General features: G+C 38.5%; 1 protein-coding gene across 7 annotated transcripts in view; it reads left to right on the top strand.

Annotated features, from left to right (window-relative positions):
* The window catches only part of SYNJ2BP (synaptojanin 2 binding protein), a 50,018-nt gene extending 34,124 nt beyond the window's left edge, over positions 1-15,894 (top strand). The window contains exons 4-6 of one of the 7 annotated variants that reach the window (XR_009500957.1): positions 747-1,367; positions 7,625-7,663; positions 9,510-12,257. Coding sequence is in view for 4 of the 7 variants with exons in the window: in XM_059914525.1 (XP_059770508.1) it covers positions 13,364-14,632 (1,269 nt within the window). In the remaining 3 variants the exon portion in view is untranslated. Of the gene's footprint in view, positions 1-746; positions 3,300-5,754; positions 6,568-7,624; positions 7,664-9,509; positions 12,258-12,299 lie in introns of those variants that run through there. The other 6 variants (XM_059914526.1, XM_059914525.1, XM_059914524.1 and 3 more) reach the window with 6 other exon arrangements.
* Positions 15,895-24,463: the final 8,569 nt, after the last annotated feature.

The following is a 24,463-nucleotide window of genomic DNA, read 5'->3' as shown; positions in this document are numbered from 1 at the left end:
CGGTTTAAAAAAAAGGTAATGTTAAGAAAGGCTACCTTTTACAAAATTGATTGAAATGAAGAAAGACCACCAGCCTCAAAAGGGAATGCTTAGGCAATGAAAAATTATGACTGTTAGGATATGATTTATTTTTACTTATTTACCTTTGAGTCTTTTACCTCCGTTCCATATAGGCTTCACCTTTATCTTTGCCTAGTATTACAGAATAGGGGATGAAGGACAGGACCCCACCTTCGGAAGGAGCGGGTACCTTTTGGGAATTGGAAAGTATTTCTAAATAATGGCATTGCACCTGTGTTAACATTGCTCAGATCTGCTCTTATTGCACTCTGATGACTGATAATCTTTCTAGAAAGATGGACACCCCCTGCCCCTGCCCAATAATTTCCAGGCTCCATATAGGATCAACAGGCTTCACCTCATATCTTCATTTTCCTGGTATGATACACAAATAGCTTGGTGGAGACAGTACAGAAATAGAAAGAGGTTATCTCAGGGGTCCCTTTAGGTCAGTAGCACAGAAAGGTTAAATGCCTCCCCATCAGATTTATTTTGTTTCCAAAGAATTGGTGAGATTGTTGTATCAACTCAGGACAAACAGAGAGGACTCCTGTTCGATAGTGCTTGGGGTTTACAGCTTTGGGTGGGATAGAGACTGTAGACCCAGGTAATGTGTCAGCTTGGACATTTCAGTTGTGGTAAACACACATTGGTCACTAGAGTTAACATTTTTCTTCCCCTTCCAGTTACAGGTGCAGAATGGGCCTATAGGACATCACGGTGAAGGGGAGCCAAGTGGTATTCCCATAACTGTGGTGGTGGTGCCAGTGTTTGCCCTCATCATGGTAGCAGTCTGGGCCTTCGTGAGATACCGGCAACGACTTTGAAAAGCTTGCTTTCTTCTAGTGCTCCCAAAGAAGAAGATACATTTCTCTCTTTCTCTCACCCTCCTCCCCTGCCATTCTCCCATAACTGTCCCTCTCTCTACATAGCCAACACACAATTTAAAGAGACTGCTACCCAACCAGAACCTTGCTGCTCGAAATCTCTAAATCCTCATACTCTAGTGGGAGAGTAAAGGCATTGTTTGAAGGAAAGCTGAAAGAAGGACTTGCTTAGAACAAATGAAGAGTTATATATTTTACTAGGACCACCAAGAGAAGTTCAGCTGCAACTCAGAGAGGAAGAGGTCCAGTCTTCCCATCACCATGCGTGATTCCTTTTTTCTTACCTGGCATGTGTCAAAGATCAGCTGTAATAAGAGGAAGAAAGGATTTTTCTCTTTAATGATCTTCGTTGGGAAGTTTTTGTGGCCTTTATTTAATTTCTAACTACCTACTTGGGCACCTACTTTGTATCAAACAAAGGTGAATGAGGAGAGAATTTCTACTTTTTTTAAAAAGCAAATATATATATATATACACACACACACACACACATATGTATTCATATATGATAGTATAATAGTGATGCCTTATGGAGAATTAAAGAGGTAGAAAGCAACTCTGGTTTCTGGGTTTCTGATGTAAGAATTAAGGGATAATCTTAATTGAAGAATTCGATACATAGCGGGAGTGAGAGAGTGAGCCTTAAGAGAGGATGCAACTAATTAAAAATCTTAGAACAATATTTCTTCTCATCATAGCTGCGGTGAAGTTGAGGTAAAATGTCATAATCCAGCTTCGTGCAAGTCAGTCTGTTTAAAAAACTCGGGAGTTGTAAATATAAACCTTACTAATCTCTGGGCTACCCTAGTGACTGTTTTGGTCCCTTACAGACCTGTTAAAGGATCAGCTGGAATGACTGTGGTCAGAGCTGTAACTATGGCGATGGGGCCAAACCAGCCCAGTGAAAAAACTCAGGCTGTCTACCAGTCTTTCCTGTTTCTCCTAACAGGCAAAATCTGAGCAAGAGACTGCTCCCAGCAGGGTGGGCATGAAATCAGCTCTGCTTCAATCCAGTTAAGTTGAAAGGGTTTGGATTGCTACTGTTTTTTGAGAGGTTCTGAGCGCTGGTTATGGCTTTTAATGAATAAATCATTTTGCAGGGAAGGGGAAGAAAAGAGTTTTGTTTGTTGTAGGGGCTAGGGAAGTTTGGTGGATGTTTCAAGGGGAAACCTTATGGATGAATGGATGTTAGGGAATACCAAGGATATAAATGAGGTGGGAACCCTCCTGTTCATGTGGTATTGAAGGTTGGTTTTAAAGCACTAAGGAGAGCTGAACCAAGACTTAATTTTCTGGCTTAAAGAAAATCATTTGCATCCTCTAAATATACTGGCCAGGCTATAGGCTTTATATAATCTTGACAGCAAGAGTATGAAGACTTTCCCTCAGGCAGTCAGTTGTGTCCAATTTTTAGCATGGATGATCTGGTAAGAATTTTATAAATGTTGATTGGACATCAGCTTTGTTATGACTTTTACAAAGAAGCAAAATACATAGCCTCCATTCCTAAAGGGTTTTTTTTTTTTTTTGGTTGGGAAAGAGAACACCTTTACACATAAAATAATATACAATTACCTCCATAGGCAGGGAAATGTAAATTAGTGTCAAATTTATATTGCAAACCAAAGGGAACGGTTACTGATAATAGAGGCACTTGAGAAAGTTCCATGGAGGAAGGGGACAAGTTAAGGACCCTTGAGGAGCTCACAGTCAAGAGAATTAATAAATAGATGAGAAGTTAAAAGTATATCATCAGCTTAAGTAATAGTTGAGAACAATAATAAAAGAAATGGTACTTTTCAGAGTATGATGCAGCTACAAAGACGTGCAGACACATTTTCTTTTTTCTTTTTTTTTTTTTTTTTTAGGAATTCAGAAAAAGAAAGCTGTCACGTAATGGCATCAGGCCAGAGTGGAAAGGGAAGGCTTTTAAAAATAAAAACCCCAGTTAAGACCTTGCCTCTGGGTCAGCTATTGGTATAAGAAGAAACTTGCTGTAAACAATCCTAAGAGGATTTCTGCCTTCAGACCTGAACTGTTCAGTACCTCTGAGACTCACTTAGACAACTGCATTCATAGGTTCCATGGAGAAACCCTAACAGTATTCCAGTTTTGACCTCAACCAGCCCCTCTGTGGAGGCACAACCTCGGGTGCCCTCCCTGTATCTGGAGGAATGTGCGGCAGCTTCTGCAGTGGGCCTGCTTTCCTCCCAGGATTCCTTTCGGGGTTTGGACATTAGCTCCTGAGAGGACCTTGAGACATACAAAAGGAAGCAAATGGCAAGCAGGAAGGAAAGCTATTTTGTTTTTTGTTTGTTGGTATATGTAAATAAAAACACCTATCCTATCCCATCATTGGTAGAGGTTTTGCTTTGGTTGATAATAGGGATTCCAATGCACTTTAATAATTCAGGTTTTCTCTGGAATTAAATAGCATTTAAAGATCAATATAGTAAAGGTTTAGGCAAGTATGCTACTTCAATTATATTCTTATTTCTGATTCTCTAGAAAATTAAATTATTATCATAGATGAAGTATTGGAGCCCATTGTAGGTCATTACAAAATTCATCCTATTTATAGATTGAATCTAACATTTCTATCACTATCGATTGTAGCTAATATTCTTCCCACCTAAATTACTATGTTCAAAGTTTTAAAAATTGAATGAAAATCTTTTTTAAGACATTTACTTAAAACACTTCTCTACATTTATCATCCTATATTATACATACATTTCTAATAAGACGTTGTTTGCTTCAATCGTCTCTTTTCTTTTCCTGCCAAGTTTTAACCAATGCTATTGATTTAACTTAATCACACCATCTAGACATGTATAATAGAAAAAGGAAATTAATACCTGTTACTACATTCTGTGCCAGGTACTAAACTACACCCCGATTGGTAACACTGTTTCTTCATGCCTCACAACTCTGAAGTCTAAGTATTGTTAAAAAGACACTAAGGAGAATAAATTGTTCTACTAAGATTACATAGGTGGTAATAATAGAATCAGGATTTAAACTCAGGACTTCAGGTGCCACCACCAATATTTCCTTACTGGCAGTGGTTCTCAAAGTGAGGTCTCTGTACAAAAACATCAGCATTTCCTGGGAACTTGTTAGGAAAGCAAATTCTTGGGCTCTACCCTAGACCTACTGAATCAGAAATTGAGTAGGGCACCCAGCAATCTGTTTTAATAGTCCCTCCAGGTGACTGATGCACATTAAAGTTTGAGAATCACTGCTCTATGCCAATAGTCACCTTTTTCTCAGGTTAGAATCACCCAGAGAGCTGATAAAAATTCTGATGCCCAGGCTGCACCTAGATCAATTAAGCAGAATCTCTAGGGGTGGGAATACGGCAGCAGTAAAACAGAGTTCATCATGTAATTCCAGTGTGCAGTGTCAGAAAAAAAAAAAACGCTCTGGCATTTAAACCTAGACACTATTTAAATTATTGAATTACATACGGGCATTGCTCCAGCCAAAAATGAGAATTGCGCTTGGGCCTTTTTGGAGCCCAGCTCTCCATTAGCTTCTGCCTCAAGTATAGATGTGGAATAAGAAGTGGAGCAGTATTTGGCTTCTGATTTGCTGAGGACTGACCAAACTCCAGCAAAATGTATTAGTGAGCATGTCAGTGCGTGCATCTATTAAATTAAAACCAAATCATAGAACATTGGAGCTGAAAGATTCTAGGATGAATCTGTCTTAAAGATGAGAAAATCAAGGTTCAGAGACGTGAACGAACTTAACCCAGATCAAAGACTTAATCTGTGGCAGAGGTGCCCTTTCTGTCTCATATATATGTCTTGAATGTATCCACTATATGAACATAGACAAAACTATCCTTTTTATCTCAGTCCACTTCCATCTTCTTTCTTTGGGCCTTGAATAAATATCAGAAGAACTGACTGACAGCTGAAGGGTATTGCAAGCATCATGCAGAATTGGGAGATTACACAGAGTAATCTGAGAAAGACCTTGTATCGAATTCAATCAGATGAGCTCTTCTGAGACTGATTCCAATAGTTAAAAACTAGAAAAGTTTTTTTTTTTACATTGGACATTGTTTTTGTTGTGTAGATAAGCAATTTTTAAAATATTTTTTTAAATGAAACAACATAAGGTTCTCAACTATGTGGGGGAGTAGAGTTCATGTAATTTCATGTGAAGCCAATAAAGATTTTATTCTAATCTATTTTAGTTGAAATTTATCTTTGGACAGATGAGAGTTCTTTTCTTCATTCAACAAATGAGTGCCTACTATGTGCTAGGTGCTGAAAATACAAATATAAATTAAGTATGGTCACTCTAAGCTGAAATAGCTCATCATCTGAAAGTGGGGGAGTATTTGTTGGTGATCTTGATGTTAAAGTATTTTTCTGATATCACCTAGAAATAGTAGATTGAGTTGCGAAGCTCTTGACCTCTCATTTATAATAGGTTTACAGTTGGTTGCTATCCTGGGGTAAGCCCCTTTTGCTGTTTCTCTTTTTATCTGCACATCTTTTTGAGACAAGCACTCACATCCAAAAGGGCAATTGCTATCAAAAGGAAGACAGTATTTTAAGGAATTATGTTCTGATCAGAACCAAGTTCTTAACAGCCATAGTCTCTTGCCTGATGTTGACATTTATAGAGAGACTCCAAAGCACTTGATCTGCTTACCTGATATACTTGATGATACTGTAATAACCTATATGATAAGAAAGCATTGTTGTGTCTAAAGAATCAAATTATAGCAACCACTAGGTCTTGTTTCTAAATGTTTTCCTTACTGTTCATATTCTCTTTCTTTTTGCAGGGGAAAAGGGGAAAGGGTGAGAGCTGAAATGTGGTTTCAAATGCAAGTCAATCATTAACAGAGTCATTTACAAAAGAACTTTGTATTTACTGTAATCATTAAATTGCTTGACCAGTCACAGGAAAATGGGTGATCCTTCTTCCTAGTTTGCAGATTTGCAAATGGAATCACAAAATTGAATCCCATTTTAATTCTGTATCGGCAATGCTGATTTGAATATGAGTTTCTTATTACTGTTTTTGACGTTGAACATTGTTTTTATTGTGTAAAATACATGCGCATTTTACCCCCAAGACATGTTAGTCTTTATAAGATTATTTTCCTTATGAACCTTATCTTATTTTGCTTCCTTTCTACTTTGATCCTAACGTCATATTGCATGCCTGGATCTAAACAGCAGTCAGTTTCTCAGATCAAATAGATGCCCTATAGCAACTTGGAAGACATATGGACATAAAACCATGTTTTCTAAGGAATACCATTATAAATTAAATATGTTAATGATGCCATCAAAACAGATGATAATCTCTTAAGCTTTGCTATTTGATACCGGATACAGTACATGAAATAATAGTGTATCTAACTGTGCCTAACTTAGTATTGGCCTTCAACAAAAACTTGTTGCATTTGTCAGTAAATCTTTACAATCTTTTCCACCTTATTTTGGGGATTGTTGAATAAATATCTCCTTATTTAACCACCAACTTCCTAGGGTAACACTCTGACAGAGCAATGCAAAGAGAAAAAGAAATCTAAATGATCAATTGGAGGCTTAGCTTTGACATAGAAGATTAGGAGATAAGGGCTCTATCATGTACTGCTAATAATAATTGGCTAACAATTATTAAGCTCTCATCGATTTATTTCAATCTTAATCTTATTTTAGCTACTGTGCTAAGCCCTTTACATGTGTTTATTTAAGCCTCACAACAACTCTATAACTGCTGCTATTATCCCAATTTTACAGATGAGATAAGCAAGACATAGATTAATTTGCCTAAATTACACAGCTATTAAGTGCCAGAGCTGGGATTTAAACTCAGGCAGTTTAGCTCCAGAACCTACATACATAACCATGACACTATGCTGTCTCTACTCTCCATGGTTCCAGGCACTACATTGGGCCATCCTTTTCCATAACTTATAAATGTCAGTGAATTCTCACAACTATGCGAGTCAGTATCAATAATTCTATTTTTATAGATAGGGTAACTCAAGGCTTAAAGAAGTTAATAACTTGCTCAAGATACATTGCTTATTAGTGCTAGACATGGGAATTCCCTTCAAGCCAGTGAGGAGTCTATTTCTTTTCCATCATTCCAGGAAATTAAAGTTTATTAATTATACTGAATTTGGTTCAACCATGCTAGCATAGCCTTCCATTATGGATAATAGGGAGTTGGCTGCATTAGGTTAAATGTTCTACAACAATAGCAGTAGTAGTACCATTCATTTTATACAAAGTTTGAAAGCAATTACCAACATTTGCTATCTGACTTGTCTTCCGTCCATCCCCCAAAACCTTACAAGATACATAGAAGACAGAAAAGGGTTTGTGCCACAGGATGTGAAAGGACTTGTCAGAACTGAATATTGACTTTTGCCCAAGTTACCTTGTATATAGCTGACTCTGATATGAAAAGTCATTATTGCTGCGTCATATGACTTAAGCAAAGACCAGACCTGGCGTCAAAGTGCTAGTGTCTAACTGTAATGTGTACAGAATGGCCATTTTCTCCCTTGATGGGCAAAGAAAGTATGTAAGTTATCAATTACATAACAAACCACTGCAAAACTTAATGGCTTAAATTTTTTTAAATTATTTTTAAAAAGATTCTATGAATTGACTGTTTCTTCTGCTACCACCTAGAGTCACATGGAACTGCATTCATCTGATGGCAGAAGAAGGGTAAGTAGTCCAAGATGGCCTCTCTCTCCTGTCTGGTACTTAGTGCTAGCTATAGCCAAGGGTGCCTTGCTTTTTCTCCACATGGCCTCTCATTTTCCAGTAGACTAGATTGGACTCTTCATAGCAGGGGAAGAGGGGGTTCTCAGGGAATTGTTCTAAGAAGGCAAGTCCCAATGTGGAAAGCACTAGTCAACCCTTTGTACTTGTCACACTTGCTGATGTTTTATTGGCCAGACCAGGCCATGGCCAAGCCTAGAGTCATTATCGGATGGGACCTAAACCCCATCTCTTGATGGAAGCAGGGCAAAGAATTTGTGGTCATTTTTAATCCACACAGGAAGAAACCAAACTTCAAACAGCAAAGACCAGGGGTCAGCAAATTTTTTCTCAAAGGACGAGATAGTAAATATTTTAGGCTTGCAGGCCTTGGGTCTTTGCAGTTTTGGTATGAAAGCAACCATAGACAATATATATGCAAAAGGGTGTGGCTGTTTTCCAGTAAAACCTTATTTACGAAAACTGAGGTCCTGCTACGCTATAGTTTGAGGACTGCTGCCAAGGACTATCGCAGGTAGAGATAGACTTTTAAGAGTGAAAACGAGAGAAGAAAGCTCCCAAATGTTGATCCCTTGGAGTCCCAAATTGAACATTGATACATTTCCTAGGAAAGGCTCTTTTTAAAAATCTCTTATCCTACAAGAAAGAGAAGCCAGGGGAAGTTCAATGAAAATTTCCCCTGCTGTAATTTTGGAAATGAGTTGAAGAGTGACCATTGTCAGACTTCATGAAGCACCCATCATAGCCAGGATACCATCCAAAATTCAAGGATTCACATAAAAGTTATAACAATATTAAGAACTCACCAGGCACTTTATGGAAGTTATTTCATTCCATGCTTAAATGATCTCATTGGATTGAAATTATTACCCTATGTTAAAGATGGAAAGATAGAACTTTGGAGATGTGAAGTTAACTGTCTCTAGTTAATATCATTATTAATGTTAAAACCTAAACAGTCAAGGTTTGAAACCAGAACCAGAACATTTTCTGGCCCCTTATACTCCACCACATTGCCCTTGCCTTTTGAGTTTGGAGGAAAGTAATCTATGTAGAAAAATAACTTACTGGAAAAATTATTTGGTACTAGTCACACACACACACAAAATAGTGTCTCTTCAGGTGCAGAAAAAAGATAGGGAATAAGAAAGGATTGGTAGTTTTCTCCTACCTGTTTTAAATATTGTGCATTAATAGAATACTTGAGGTATAATAAGGCCAAAAGGTCAGGAGAAAACTGACATTGAAAAGATAGTTTGTTACTCACAGTTTCCAAGGAAAGAGGACACACTATGCCATGGGGGCCACACAGGGAAGCACTGATGCTGGTCACAAGGCAGAGGGAGAGGGAGGAACTGTGGGCAAGAGACTTTATTGTGATTTCCATGAGAAGGAACAGACAAGGCCAGGTAAGCAGGCTTAGGATTGGCTAGTTTGAATACGTCAAGGTCTCTGTGGCATAGGGGCTGTCCCTAGCTATCTGGTACCTGGCCTTGGGGTGATTAGGGCATGTGGATAATGGCCCTAAGTGTGAGAGCTCAGAAAGGAGGTAGTTGGAATGTGGGCTCTGGATTGTCTGGTTTGTATTTGAAAACTGTGCTCATGGGAGCATTGTTCACTATCTCTAAAAATTGACTAACACTGGGAGGAGTAGTCCATTCAGGGTCAGGAAGGCCCCAGATGTCAAAGCATCAAAATACAGAAAATAAAAAACACTGGTTACACTGCCACTACTACTATAGTGGGATCTCTGTCCCTCTAATTTCTGCCTTTACTCCCAAACCTACAGAAATGACTGAGATAGCCAAAGGTAATCAGAACTATCTAGAAAATAGCCAAGAACAAGGAAGGAAGCAAAGCAACAACAGAGGGTTCTGGTTCAAGATGACAACATAGGAAAATCCTGATCTCACTTCTTCTCACACACTGAGTCTACAGCTACATACAGAACAATTTTCTCTTAAAAAAACCTAAAGACTGGCTAAGTGATGACCACATCAGGCAAACAAGAGGAAAACCACCTCAGACTGGGCAGGAGGCTGGGATACAATCTTGCCATAAACCCCACCCCCAGCACAGTGGCACACAACCCAGAGAAAACTCAAAACCCGAACCTTCTCCCTGAGGAGCAAAGGGTTTTATTTCCACATCAGTAACCTCAACTTTTAGGACCTGCACCAGAGAGATGACCCCCAACATCTTTGAAGACTAATGGGACCCACAAGACTGTAGTAATCTGGGAGACATTTCTTAAAGGGCCCATGCACTGAGAAGAGCACCAGGGCTCAGCTCATCCATCAGCCAATCACACCCAGACTTAAAGTGAAAGAGGCTCAAAGATCAGGAACAAGACAAGGATGACCACTATCACCACTTTTATTCAACATAGTATTGGAAGTCCTAGCCATGGCAATGAGACAAGAAATAGAAACAAAAGGAATCCAAATTGAAAGGAAGAAGTAAAGCTGTCATTGTTTGCAGATGACATGATACTACACATAGAAAATCCTAAAGACACCACTGGAAAACTACTAGAACTCATCAATGAATACAGTAAAGTTGCATAATACAAAATTAATATACAAAAATTTGTTGTGTTTCAATACACTAACAACAAACTATCAGAGAAAATAAGAAAACAATCCCATTTACAATCACATCCAAAGAATGAAATACCTAGGAATAAAGTCTAAGGAGGTAAAATAACTGTACTCGGAAAACTATAAGAAATTAATGAAAAAATTTGAAGACAATACAAACAAATGGAAAGATATACCATGCTCATGGATTGGAAAAATTAATATTGTTGAAATGAACTTACTACCCAGGGAAGTCTACAGATTCAGTGCAATCCTTATGAAAATACCAATAGAATTTTTAGCATTTTTCACAGAACTAGAACAAATAATTCTGAAATTTCCATGGAAATACAAAAGACCCTAAATATCCAAAGCAATCTTCAGAGAGAAGAGCAAAGCTGGAAGTATCACACTTCCTGAATTCAAACTATACTACAAAACTACAGTAGTCAAAAACCCACGTTTATACAGAAATTAGCCTACAACAAAGGAGGCAAGAAGAAACAATGGGGAACAGATAACCTTTTCGGTAAATGGTGTCAGGAAAACTGGACAGGAACATACAAAAGAATCAAACAGGACAACTTTCTCACCCTTTATGTATAAATAAACTCATAGTGGATTAAAGACTCAAATGTAAGACCTGAAATCATAAAACGTCTAAAAGGAAACAGTGCATTCTTTGACATTCTTCTTAGCAATATATTTTTGGATATGTCTCCTTTGGCAAAGGAAACAAAAGAAAAAATAAACAAATGGAACCTAATCAAACTAAAAAGGTTTTGCACAGTGGCAGAAACTATCGACAAAATGAAAAGGCCGCCTAATGAATGGGAACAGATATTTGCAAATGATATATCTGATGAGGGGTTAATATCCACAGTATACAACTCAACATGAAAAAAAAGAAAAAAAACCCAATAAGCTGATTAAAACATGGGCAGAGGACCTGAAGAGTTTCCAAAGAAGACATATAGATGGCCAAAAGGCACATGAAAAGATGCTCAACATCACTAATCATTAGAGAAATGCAAATCAAAGATACAATGAGATACGACCTCACAACTTTCAGAATGGTTATCAAAAAGACAAGGAACGAGTGTCAGTGAAGACGTGGAGAAAAGGGAACCCTCATGCACTGTTGGTAGGAATGTAAATTGGTGCAGCCACTATGAAAATAGTATGGAGATTTATCAAAAGCTAAAAGTAAAACTACCATATGATCCAGCAATTCCACACCTGGGTATATATAAGAAGAAAAGGAAAACACTAATTCAGAAGGCCAACAGCTGAAGTTTCTGTGGAAATTCTGGAGGCCAGAAGGGAGTGGCATCTGGCATCATATATTTAAAGTGTAGTAACCTTAAATGAGTGTAATCTATAAATATATTGAATCACTGTGTTGTACACCTGAAAACAATATAATGTGAATCAACGATACTTCAGTTTAAAAATAAGAAAAGAAATTACGTTTTTTCTCGTGGTGAATTCTCTTCAGGCTGAGTTAGAGCATACTTGTATCTTTTTGAAGATTCCTGGGTGTGCTGGAAAATCCTCCAGTATTGCATACAACACATTTACACAGTAGTACATTCTTCTTTTCTAAATATTAATGTGTGTGTTAATATGATCGACAAGAGGATTAGTCAAGTGAGATAAGCTGTTCATGGTAACTTCCTTGTTTTGAGTTGATTCCATTTACAAGCAATTCTATGTAGAAATGATTTTTGAAAAGACAAAGAATATGATGTATGAAACGGTGATGATCATGATAATGATGCACTCTTCTGGAAAGAGCTAAAAAGAAGCTAAAGTCAGAATTTTTTTATACATCAATTCTTTTGAGGTATACTCGGCATACAATAAAATGCACAGATTTAAGGATGCGGCTTGATGAGTTTTGACTTCTAAGCACCATCCTGTTTTAGTCTGTTTGGACTGCTATAATAAAATACCTTAGACTCGGTGGCTTATAAACAAGAATACTTAATTTCTTACAGTTCTGAAGGCTAGTAAGTCCAAGATCAAGGCACCAGCAGATTTAGTGTCTGGTGAGAACCACTTCCTGGCTCATAGATGATGCCTTCTCACTGTAACCACACAAGGCAGAAGGGGTGAAGGATCTCTCTGAGGCATTTTCTATAAAAGCACTAATCACCTTACAAAGACCCCACCTGCTAATACCACCACCTTGGGGGTTAGGATTTCAAACGTTCATCTTGAGCACACCCTGATCAAGATTCAAAAGTTTCCCATCACTCCAGAAAATTCCCTCCATCACTCCATTACCTCACATCAGGAAAACAGTGATTTAAATTCTGTTCCCCTATATTATTTTCTGGACTATTCCAGAACTTCATACAAATGAAGTCCTATATGAAGTTTCTTTGGTCTGATTTCTTTCTATCATCATATTATCTATGAGATAGATACATCCATGTTCTTACACATGTTGGAAACTTGTTCAGATTTACTGAGGATTATCGTACTGAATGAATATGCCAGTTTGTTTGCCATTCATCTATTCAGTACTGGTTATTTGTTTCCAGTCTGTGGAATAAACTTGTGAATAATGCTGCTATGAATATCCACATATGAATCGCTGTGGGGAACGTCCTATGGCTAGAATCACTGAGATGTAGGGCAACTATAAGTTTAACTTTATTAGAAACAATTATTATCCACCCTACCTTTTCTACTCATGACACTATTCTTTTGTTCCGTTAATCACCCCCAACACATTCCATTTTTATAAAGTATGAGAGAATCTGATTCTCTCCTCAAAATTCTTACAAAAAGAAGCTTCCATTCTCCTCTCCATTTCGTAATTTCTTAATTACAAATTGAAGCCTTGTCTCATTTTGGTTTCAGGAAAAAAAAGTCAATCACTGTCTTAAAATTGCACCACACCCACTGATTCTTCCCCTGTGACTTCTCCAAGAGACCGTGGGACCACTCAGCCCAAGATATACACTCCATTTTTCCTAATTTCTCCCAGGTTTCCTCCTCTCTAAGAGCCCTGTGCCAGGATCCCCAGGATCACTTAGCACAGCCCCTCCCCCTCATGAATACACCATTGTTATATAAGAGCTTCCCCCTCCCTCCTCTACCTCTCTGGGGATGCCCAGCCTCCAGCCTCTCTCTGCTCTCCTCAGGACTAGACTGCTGTTTAGGAGTTGCTGTTCCAGGGACAGTCTTGCCTGCCTCCCGCTGGAGTGCATTTCTTTGGTCACAGGCTTCCTCACTCATGGGGCCTGCCTGGGCCCAGGCCCACCTGGCAGGTGATCTCTGGCTGCCTCTGCTCTGGCTACTCCTGTTTCTGACCTGCTGCTCCCATGACCCACCAGGATGGCGCTTCACTTCCTCTGAAATTGTGATCCCCAGGAAGGTGTCCCACAGAGTGCGTGGAGCCGCAACACAAGGCCAGCTCTCCTACAAGGTTCGCTTCAGTGGCCAAAGACACGCGCTCCACATGAGAGTCAAGAAGAGCTTGCTGCCCAGACATTTTCCTGTTATCACCGATAACGACCAAGGCGCCATACAGGAGGACTACCCTTTTATCCCCCGAGACTGTTACTACTTTAGCTACCTGGAAGGGGTTCCTGGGTCCATGGGCACACTGGACACCTGCTATGGGGGTCTGCGTGGCATGCTGCAGGTGGATGACTTCACTTACGAAATCAAACCACTGGAGGCTTCTTCCAAATTTGAACATCTGATTTCTTTTCTTGTGTCACACGACATATCAGCTGAGCATGAGAAATGTACGATTGAAGGGAACGATACAAATCAAGCATATGAGGAGGCAATGATTGCTGAGATGCCTAGAGCAGCTCCTGTGTATTTGTGGTGGCCGCATAGGAAATACTTAAAAGTTCACTACACAGTTTCTCACACCTTATATCTTATGAACACTAATCATACACGTATAGTTGAGAATATAATGATTTTAAACAACATAGTCCATACAATTTACATGCATAATCTTCTCGAAGTTCATGTACGTATGTTGTGCATATGGAATAATAGAGATGCTTTTGATATAACTCAGTCAAAGTTTAGTGGTATTGCGGATGCTATAGCTCACTTTGGTTATTGGAAAATGTATGTGTTTAGACAATATTCTCATGATACCTCAATCCTTTTTACTGGAAATAAAGTCCATGACACTCAATATTTTGCCCACCAAGATGGAATATGCAATCCCAACTGGAGATCATCATATGTATTCCTAGCAAGTTATCATATATTTTTTGGTGCTACTATTTCAGCACATGTACTATGTCATATTCTCAGCTGTCCACATGATTCAGCTGGTTGTCATTGTTTTTGAAGACATCGCTGTGTCATGGCTCATGAGCCTGGTCTTCTAGATATGATGAGCAACTGTACTTATGACAAACTGCACTGACGGATTTCTACGTGGGATCCTTGTTTGAGTCAACAAAATGTACCGTTCAACAATTTTCCTTATGAAGCTCCTCGCTGTGGTGACAAGATCATAAATCAGAGGGAAGAATGTGACTGTGGCACCTTAAAAACTGTGCTAGGGATCCGTGTTGTCAGAACCATTGTGTTCTCACCATTGGCAGTGATTGCAATGAAGGAGGTTGCTGTGTTAAGTGTAAATATGCTCAACCTGGAACTCTTTGCAGAGATACTCTTGGTATTTGTGACCTACCAGAATACTGTAACAGGATATCGAATATTTGTCCAACAGACACTTATATCCAGGATGGAACCCCATGTTCGCCATTAGCTGTTTGTGTGAGAGGAGACTGTAGTGACCGTGATATGTAGTGTCAAGCCCTCTTTGGCTACAAAATAAAAGATGCTGCACCAGCATGCTATAAAACATTGAATATCATAGGTGACCGATTTGGGAACTGTGGTGTGAGGTTGACTTGAGGAGGAAGTAAAAGTGTTCCTTGTGAAGCAGATGATATTTTCTGTGGAATGCTGCACTGTGGTGGTATCAATGAAGTTCCTGGTGGAGGTGAGCACACTACATTTCGTCATATAATAGTACATGATGTTAAACTAGAAAGCTACTTTGGGTTCGATGCCCACCATGGGTCACGGGTAGCAGAAATGGGGCTTGTAATGGATGGTACAACATGTGGCCCAGGAAGCTACTGTAAGGGCCAAAATTGTACCTTTTTTCAAGACCTTGGTTTTGACTGTAATGTCAAGAAATGCAGTTACAGAGGGGTGTGCAACAACAGAAAACATTGTCACTGTCAGCAAGGTGGGAAACCACCAAATTGTAGCTCCAGAGGAGCAGGTGGTAGTATAGACAGTGGCCCTCCACCTAACAGAGAATCAGGTCTTCGAGGCAAAATAATAACTAGTGTAGACATAGGTATAGCTGCACTGTGTGTTCGTTTCACCGTTCTCTTTTCTACAATGTTTGTTGGTATCATTTTTCATGTAAAAGATGTTCTAGAAGAGACAGAAGAGGAAAAAAATGTTAAAAATCAGAAAAACCTTGAACAGAAGAAACACTAATGGAGAAAATCACATTGGCACTTACTGGAAGAAATGATGAATAATCAGTCTGATAATTATATAATCCTACAGCTATTCCAAGGTTGTCATCCTGAAATAAAATGAATTAAAAAGGGTTTGTGAGTTTAAACGCATTTATCATTTAACGACTGTTCATATTCACACCATTCCTATAGATGATAGTGGTAACTCTTAGATTCACTAAAAGAACATATACTTATTTAAGGTGTGGATTCTAATGTTTTATAGATGTGTCTGTAGCAAATCATATTTGCACCAGTGTGCACTTTTTAACAGTTTATTGGGCATTTCCCCAATTGGTTATGTAACAACCTTTTTTGGGGGTTCATTTTTTGCTACTGTTAAATAAGTATGAAAAGAAATCTTGACAGATGCAGAAGGAAGATAAAAAAACTTTTGTCATAAACACGTGGAGGTCAGCAGTAGTTCAACAACCTGCTAAGTATGAAGTCTGGCACAAAGTCTTAGGCTTTCAGAGATGCAAGGTCATATCTTACATGTTACATTGAGAGATGAAAAGTATTTTTCCAAAGTTTTGTGATAGTAAAAACGAAAGGACCTAAGAAGGGCCTGGAACACGTTAGGCACATAATACACACTAACTCTAACATTCTCATTATTCTCACTATTATTTGGGTTGTGCAAAACCTGGGGTATTCCAAGTATAATAAATAACTTTGGCATTGTACCATTATTTTAAAACCATCACACATGGAACCATTGATCACTGATATATCACTTCTTCAAACCTCTGGTTACTAATGTCAGAGTACGTCACATTTAAAATGTTAGGAATTACCTGAGTCCATCCCGTCTATAAAGTACTGGGTGAAAATAACTATATAATACATGTACAGAGGTTAAAATTTACATTAAATGACTAAAAGAGGGTCTCATAAGTGATGGATGTTACATTCATACTATTTAAATGCCCTAGGCCCTGGACCAAATCTCTTTCTGTAAATACAGATGAGGGTAACTACCTAAGGGTAGAGAAAGGATGCAGTAGAGAATCAATAGGATTGCCACCCTGCAACATAGTAATTTGTCCATCTTTTAAACAGTTCTGTTAACCAGTATTTATTGTCCATGTAGTTTATTTGGTAAAGTGATCTGGCTATTCATCCAGGACAGATCTGAGTCCCAGTTTACTCTACCCTTGTCAAACATATGTTTCTGCATTTGCACTTGGCACCAAAATCTACTAAAATCGAAGATGAGTGACCATTTACTAACACAGTTATTTCTTTTTCTTTTTAATTTTATTTATATTTTTATACAGCAGGTTCTTATTAATTATCCATTTTATACATATTAGTGTATATATGTCAATCCCAATCTCCCAATTCATCACCACCACCACCCCCCACTTTCCCCCTTGGTGTCCATACCTTTGTTCTCTACATCTGTGTCTCTATTTCTGCCCTGCAAACTGGTTCATCTGTACCATTTTTCTAGGTTCCACATATACGCATTAATATATGATATTTGTTTCTCTCTTTCTGACTTACTTTACTCTGTATGACAGTCTCTAGATCCATCCACCTCTCTACAAATGACCCAATTTCGTTCCTTTTTATGGCTGAGTAACATTCCATTGTACATATGTACCACATCTTCTTTATCCATTCATCTGTCGATGGGCATTTAGGTTGCTTCCATGTCCTGGCTATTGTAAATAGTGCTGCAATGAACACTGGGGTACATGTGTCTTTTTGAATTATGGTTTTCTCTGGGTATATGCCCAGTAGTGGGATTGCTGGGTCATATGGTAATTCTATTTTTAGTTTTTTAAGGAACCTCTATACTGTTCTCTATAGTGGCTGTATCAACTTACATTCCCACCAACAGTGCAAGAGCATTCCCTTTTCTCCACACCCTCTCCAGCATTTGTTGTTTGTAGATTTTCTGATGATGCCCATTCTAACTGGTGTGAGGTGATACCTCATTGTAGTTTTGATTTGCATTTCTCTAATAATTAGTGATGTTGAGCAGCTTTTCATGTGCTTCATGGCCATCTGTATGTCTTCTTTGGAGAAATGTCTTTAGGTCTTCTGCCCATTTTTTGATTGGGTTGTTTGTTTTTTTAACATTGAGCTGCATGAGCTGTTTATATATTTTAGAGATTAATCCTTTGTCAGTTGCTTCATTTGCAAATATTTTCTCCCATTCTGAGGGTTGTCTTTTGGTCTTGTTTATGGTTTCCTTAGCTGTACAAAAGCTCTTAAGTTTCATTAGGTCCCATTTGTTTATTTTTGTTTTTATTTCCATTACTCTAGGAGGTGGATCAAAAAAGATCTTGCTGTGATATATGTCAAAGAGTGTTCTTCCTATGTTTTTCTCTAAGAGTTTTATAGTGTCTGGTCTTACATTTAGGTCTCTCCATTTTGAGTTTATTTTTGTGTATGGTGTTAGGGAGTGTTCTAATTTCATTCTTTTACATGTAGCTGTCCACTTTTCCCAGCACCACTTGTTGACGAGACTGTCTTTTCTCCATTGTATATCCTTGTCTCCTTTTTCATAGATTAGTTGACCATAGGTGTGTGGGTTTACCTCTGGGCTTTCTATCCTGTTCTATATCTATATTTCTGTTTTTGTGCCAGTACAATTTTGTCTTGATTACTGTAGCTTTGTAGTATAGTCTGAAGTCAGGGAGTCTGATTCCTCCAGCTCCGTTTTTTTCCCTCAAGACTGCTTTGGCTATTCGGGGTCTTTTGTGTCTCCATACAAATTTTAAGATTTTTTGTTCTAGTTCTATAAAAAATGTCATTGGTAATATGATAGGGATTGCACTGAATCTGTAGATTGCTTTCGGTGGTATAGTCATTTTCACAATATTGATTCTTCCAATCCAAGAACATGGTATATCTCTCTATCTGTTTGTATCATCTTTAATTTCTTTCATCAGTGTCTTATACTTTTCTGCATACAGGTCTTTTGTCTCCCTAGGTAGGTTTATTCCTAGGTATTTTATTCTTTTTGTTGCAATGGTAAATGGGAGTGTTTCCTTAATTTCTCTTTCAGAGTTTTCATCATTAGTGTATAGGAATGCAAGAGATTTCTGTGCATTAATTTTGTATCCCACAACATTACCAAATTCATTGATTAGGTCTAGTAGTTTTCTGGTGGCATCTTTAGGATTCTCTGTGTATAGTATCATGTCATCTGCAAACAGTGACAGTTTTACTTCTTCTTTTCCAATTTGAATTCCTTTTATTTCTTTTTCTTCTCTGATTGCTGTGGCTAGGACTTCCAAAACTATGTCGAATAATAGTGGTGAGAGTGGACATCCTTGTCCTGTTCCTGATCTTAGAGTAAATGCATTCAGTTTTTCACCATTGAGAATGATGTTTGCTGTGGGTTTGTTATATATGGCCTTTATTATGTTGAGGTAGGTTCCCTCTATGCCCACTTTCTGGAGAGTTTTTATCATAAATGGGTGTTAAATTTTGTCAAAAGCTTTTTCTGCATCTATTGAGATGACCATATGCTTTTTATTTTTCAATTTATTAATATGATATATCACATTGATTGATTTGCATATATCGTAGAATCCTTGCATCCCTGGGATAAATCCCACTTGATCATGGTGTATGATCCTTTTAATGTGTTGTTGGATTCTGTTTGCTAGTATTTTGTTGAGGATATTTGCATCTATATTCATCAGTGATATTGGTCTGTAATTTTCTTTTTTTTTTAGTATCCTTGTCTGGTTTTGGTATCAGGGTGATGGTGGCCTCATAGAATGAGCTTGGGAGTGTTCCTTCCTCTGCAAATTTTGGAAGAGTTTGAGAAGGATGAGTGTTAGCTCTTCTCTAAATGTTTGAAAGAAATCACCTGTGAAGCCATCTGGTCCTGGACTTTTGTTTGTTGGAAGATTTTTAATCACAGTTTCAATTTCCTTACTTGTGATTTGTGTGTTCATATTTTCTATTTCTTCCTGGTTCAGTCTTGGTAACTTATACCTTTCTAAGAATTTGTCCATTTCTCCCAGGTTGTCCATTTTATTGGCATAGAGTTGCTTATAGTAGTCTCTTAGTATGCTTTGTATTTCTGCGGTGTCTGTGTAACTTCTCCTTTTTCATTTCTAATTTTATTGATTTGTGTCCTCTCCCTCTTTTTCTTGATGAGTCTGGCTAATGGTTTATCAATTTTGTTTATCTTCTCAAAGAACCAACTTTTAGTTTTATTGATCTTTGCTATTGTTTTCTTTGTTTCTATTTCATTTATTTCTGCTCTGATCTTTATGATTTCCTTCCTTCTACTAATTTTGGATTTTGTTTGTTCTTCTTTCTCTAGTTCCTGTAAGTGTAAGGTTAGATTCTTTATTTGAGGTTTTTCTTGTTTCTTGAGATAGGCTTGTATTGCTATAAACTTCCCTCTTAGAACTGCTTTTTCTGCATCCCATAGGTTTTGGATCGTTGTGTTTTCATTGTCATTTGTCTCTAGGTATTTTTTGATTTCCTCTTTGATTTCTTCAGTGATCTCTTGGTTATGTAGTAATGCATTGTTTAGCCTCCATGTGTTTGTGTTTTTTACGTTTTTTTCCCCATAATTGATTTCTAATCTCATAGCATTGTCGTTAGAAAAGATGCTTGACATGACTTCAATTTTCTTAAATTTACTGAGGTTTGATTTGTGACCCAAGATGTGGTCTATCCTGGAGAATGTTCCATATGCACTTGAGAAGAAAGTGTAATCTGCTGTTTTTGGATGGAATGTCCTATAAATGTCAATGAAATCTATCTGGTGTATTGTGTCATTTAAAGCTTGTGTTTCCATATTAATTTTCTGTTTGGATGACCTGTCCATGATTGTATGAGGTGTTAAATTCCCCCACTATTATTGTGTTACTGTCGATTTCCTCCTTAATAGCTGTTAGCAGTTGCCTTATGTATTGAGGTGCTCCTACGTTGGGTGCATATGTATTTATTATTGTTATATCTTCTTCTTGCATTGATCCCTTGATCATTATGTAGTGTCCTTCCTTGTCTCTTGTAACATTCTTTATTTTAAATTCTATTTTATCTGATATGAGTATTGCTACTTCAGCTTTCTTTTGATTTCCATTTGCATGGAATATCTTTTTCCATCCCCTCACTTTCAATCTGTATGAGTCCCTAGGTCTGAAGTGGGTCTCTTGTAGATAGCATATATATATGGGTCTTGTTTTTGTATCCATTCAGTGAGCCTGTGTCTTTTGGTTGGAGCATTTAATCCATTCACATTTAAGGTGATTATCAATATGTATGTTTCTATTACCATTTTCTTAATTGTTATGCGTTTGTTTCTGTAAGTCCTTTTCTTCTCTTGTGTTTCCCACTTAGAGAAGTTCCTTTAGCATTTGTTGTAAAGCTGGTTTGGTGGTGCTGAATTCTCTTAGCTTTTGCTTGTCTGTAAAGCTTTTGATTTCTCCATCAAATTTGAATGAGATCCTTGCTGGGTAGAGTAATCTTGGTTGTAGGTTCTTCCCTTTCATCACTTTAACTATATCATGCCACTCCCTTCTGGCTTGTAGAGTTTTTGCTGAGAAATCAGCTCTTAACCTTATAGGAGTTCCCTTGTATGTTATTTGTCTTTTTCCCCTTGTTGCTTTCAATAATTTTTCTTTTTCTTTAATTTTTGTCAGTTTGATTACTATGTGTCTCGGTGTGTTTCTCCTTGGGTTTATCCTGTATGGGACTCTCTGCGCTTCCTGGACTTGGGTGGCTATTTCCTTTCCCATGTTAGGGAAATTTTCTGCTATAATCTCTTCAAATATTTTCTCAGATCCTTTCTCTCTCTCTTCTCCTTCTGGGACCCCTATAACGTGAATATTGTTGCATTTAATGTTGTCCCAGAAGTCTCTTAGGCTGTCTTCATTTCTTTTCATTCTTTTTTCTTTATTGTTTTCTCTGGCAGTGAATTCCACCATTCTGTCTTCCAGGTCACTTATCCGTTCTTCTGCCTCAGTTATTCTGCTATTGATTCCTTCTAGTGTAGTTTTCATTTCAGTTATTGTATTGTTCATCTCTGTTTGTTTGTTCTTTAATTCTTCTAGGTCTTTGTTAAACATTTCTTGCATCTTCTCGATCTTTATCTCCATTCTTTTTCCGAGGACCTGGATCACCTTCACTATCATTATTCTGAATTCTTTTTCTGGAAGTTTGCCTATCTCCACTTTGTTTAGTTGTTTTTCTGGGGTTTTATCTTGTTCCTTCATCTGGTACATAGCCCTCTGCCTTTTCATCTTGTCTATCTTTCTGTGAATGTGGTTTTTGTTCCACAGACTGCAGGATTGTAGTTCTTCTTGCTTCTGCTGTCTGCCCTCTGGTGGATGAGGCTATCTAAGAGGCTTGTGCAAGTTTCCTGATGGGAGGGACTAGTGGTGGGTAGAGCTGGCTGTTGCCCTGGTGGGCAGAGCTCAGTAAAACTTTAATCTGCTTGTCTGCTGATGAGTCGGGCTGGGTTCCCTTGTGTTGGTTGTTTGGCCTGAGGTGACCCAACACTGGAGCCTACCTGGCTCTTTGGTGGGGCTAATGTCGTACTCTGGTAGGGCTCAAGCCAAGGAGTACTTCCCAGAACTTCTGCTGCCAGTGTCCTTGTCCTCATGGTGAGCCACAGCCATCACACACCACTGCAGGAGACCCTCCAACACTAGCAGGTAGGTCTGGTTCAGTCTCCTATGGGGTCAATGCTCCTTCCCCTGGGTCCTGATGCACACACTACTTTGTGTGTGCCCTCCATGAGTGGAGTCTCTGTTTCCCCCAGTCCTGTCAAAGTCCTGCTATCAAATCCCACTAGACTTCAATGTCGGGTTCTCTAGGAATTCCTCCTCCCGTTGCCAGACCCCCAGGTTGGGAGGCCTAACGTGGGGCCCAGAACCTTCACTCCAGTGGGTGGACTTCTGTGGTGTAAGTGTTCTCCAGTTTGTGAGTCACCCATCCAGCAGTTATGGGATTTGATTTTATTGTGATTGCACCCCTCCTAATGTGCCATTGTGGCTTCTCCTTTGTCTTTGGATGTGGGGTATCTTTATTTGTGAGTTTCAGTGTCTATCTGTTGATGATTGTTCAGCAGTTAGTTGTGATTCCATTGCTCTCGCAAGAGGGCATGAGTGCACATCCTTCTCCGCCATCTTGAACCAATCTCCAACACCGTTTTTTCTTTCTGATCCAAAGACACTTGGTGAAACTAAACTGTGTCTTCCCAGAAGGAGAGCACTTTGGTTTCGAATTGAGCAGTCCATTTGCCAAAGCATGATAACCGTGGTCCCTGTAGCCTTTTTTCTCTCTTACTTCCATTTTTCCATTAACTGCTGGTATCATTATGGATCTATTTGCATTTGTGAAGGACTTTCTTTTCCCTCAAGCTATGTAATTTATAGTCTCATACATTTGAGTGTATGTGATTTTTCTCTTTGGTTATCATGCTATCTCTAAAATGTTGAAGTGCTTTTTTTTTTGAGGAAAACTCAATTTGTGTTCTTCTATACAATACATGGATATAAGCACAAAATTTCCTTAAAAAGCTTGCAACCCTGAGGTAATGTCCTTGGATATATAAAGTACATAGCAATAGCAAATGAAATTTGAGCTCCAGGAATGAAAATGGACCTCAAAAACATAACTTAATATTTATTCCATTGCACACATACCAGTAGTATTCTATGCCTCATCCAGTCTCTTAATCCAACTACCTCAACTGCCTTGCAGTTTGTACATTGGACAGCCTGACTCTCCACATATATTTCATCATATACAATGCCTTCCTTTCCAACTGAAATGTGATAAATTAACATGGGATTTACATATAGGGATTTCTATATGGTGAGTGCATTGCCAGACAACACACCCAGCTTTTGACAACAGCATCTGCCCACATAAAAACTTTGACTCCCAGGTGGAACTGGATGCCATCTGACTATAGTAAATTTGTGGTCCTTGGGGGTCCCCTGGGATCCACCAGAGGTGAGGTTTTTCATCTAATCTGAGGGCTGCATCAAGGGTGTGGCTGACTGGAAGAGCTGGAAGGTCATGGTGACTGCATTAAAGAACCAGTGACTGTGGTGTTCTCAGTCGTTCAGGATGCACAAGCATCTACTGTGCAGATGGGACAACAGCTAGGTTGACTGTGGAGCCTGGGGGCAGGGGCAGGGGCAGGTGGGCCTGTGTATAAGGAGAACATTGTGCTTCTTATTCATCAACTTAATGGATGGCCAAAGATCCTGGAGACCTTTACTGAATATTCAATTTCCCCAAAGTTTCATAAACTATGGTGAGGGCAAATGCTTATGAGAAACTAAAGGCGAGTTCACTATATTATTTATATATTATCGTCTGCCCTCTGAGGATAACATAGAAGTGTCAATAAAAAAGCAGACAAATGCCTATAAAGTGACTCGAGCTAGAGAGTGACTTTTGCCTTTAAACAATTGTCAGGCCTGAAAAGCAAATCTTGCAAGCAAAATCTAACTTTGGCCCACTGATACACAGTGATCCTGAGTTCCTCCTCGATTCACAAAGTCTATTTTTCTGAGGAATATCCCTCATTAATATTCATTTTGTGTCATAATTATTACAAAGGGTGACCAGTGCAACTTTATCCTCATTTCAAGCAGTGACTCTACCCTGGTCCTACTGTCTGTCCTCTCGCT

Source organism: Balaenoptera ricei, chromosome 2, assembly GCF_028023285.1.
Source record: "Balaenoptera ricei isolate mBalRic1 chromosome 2, mBalRic1.hap2, whole genome shotgun sequence".
NCBI classification, from domain to species: Eukaryota; Metazoa; Chordata; class Mammalia; order Artiodactyla; family Balaenopteridae; genus Balaenoptera; species Balaenoptera ricei.
The sequence above is the reverse complement of the archived record's forward strand: the minus strand, read 5'-3'. Positions and strand labels throughout refer to the sequence as shown.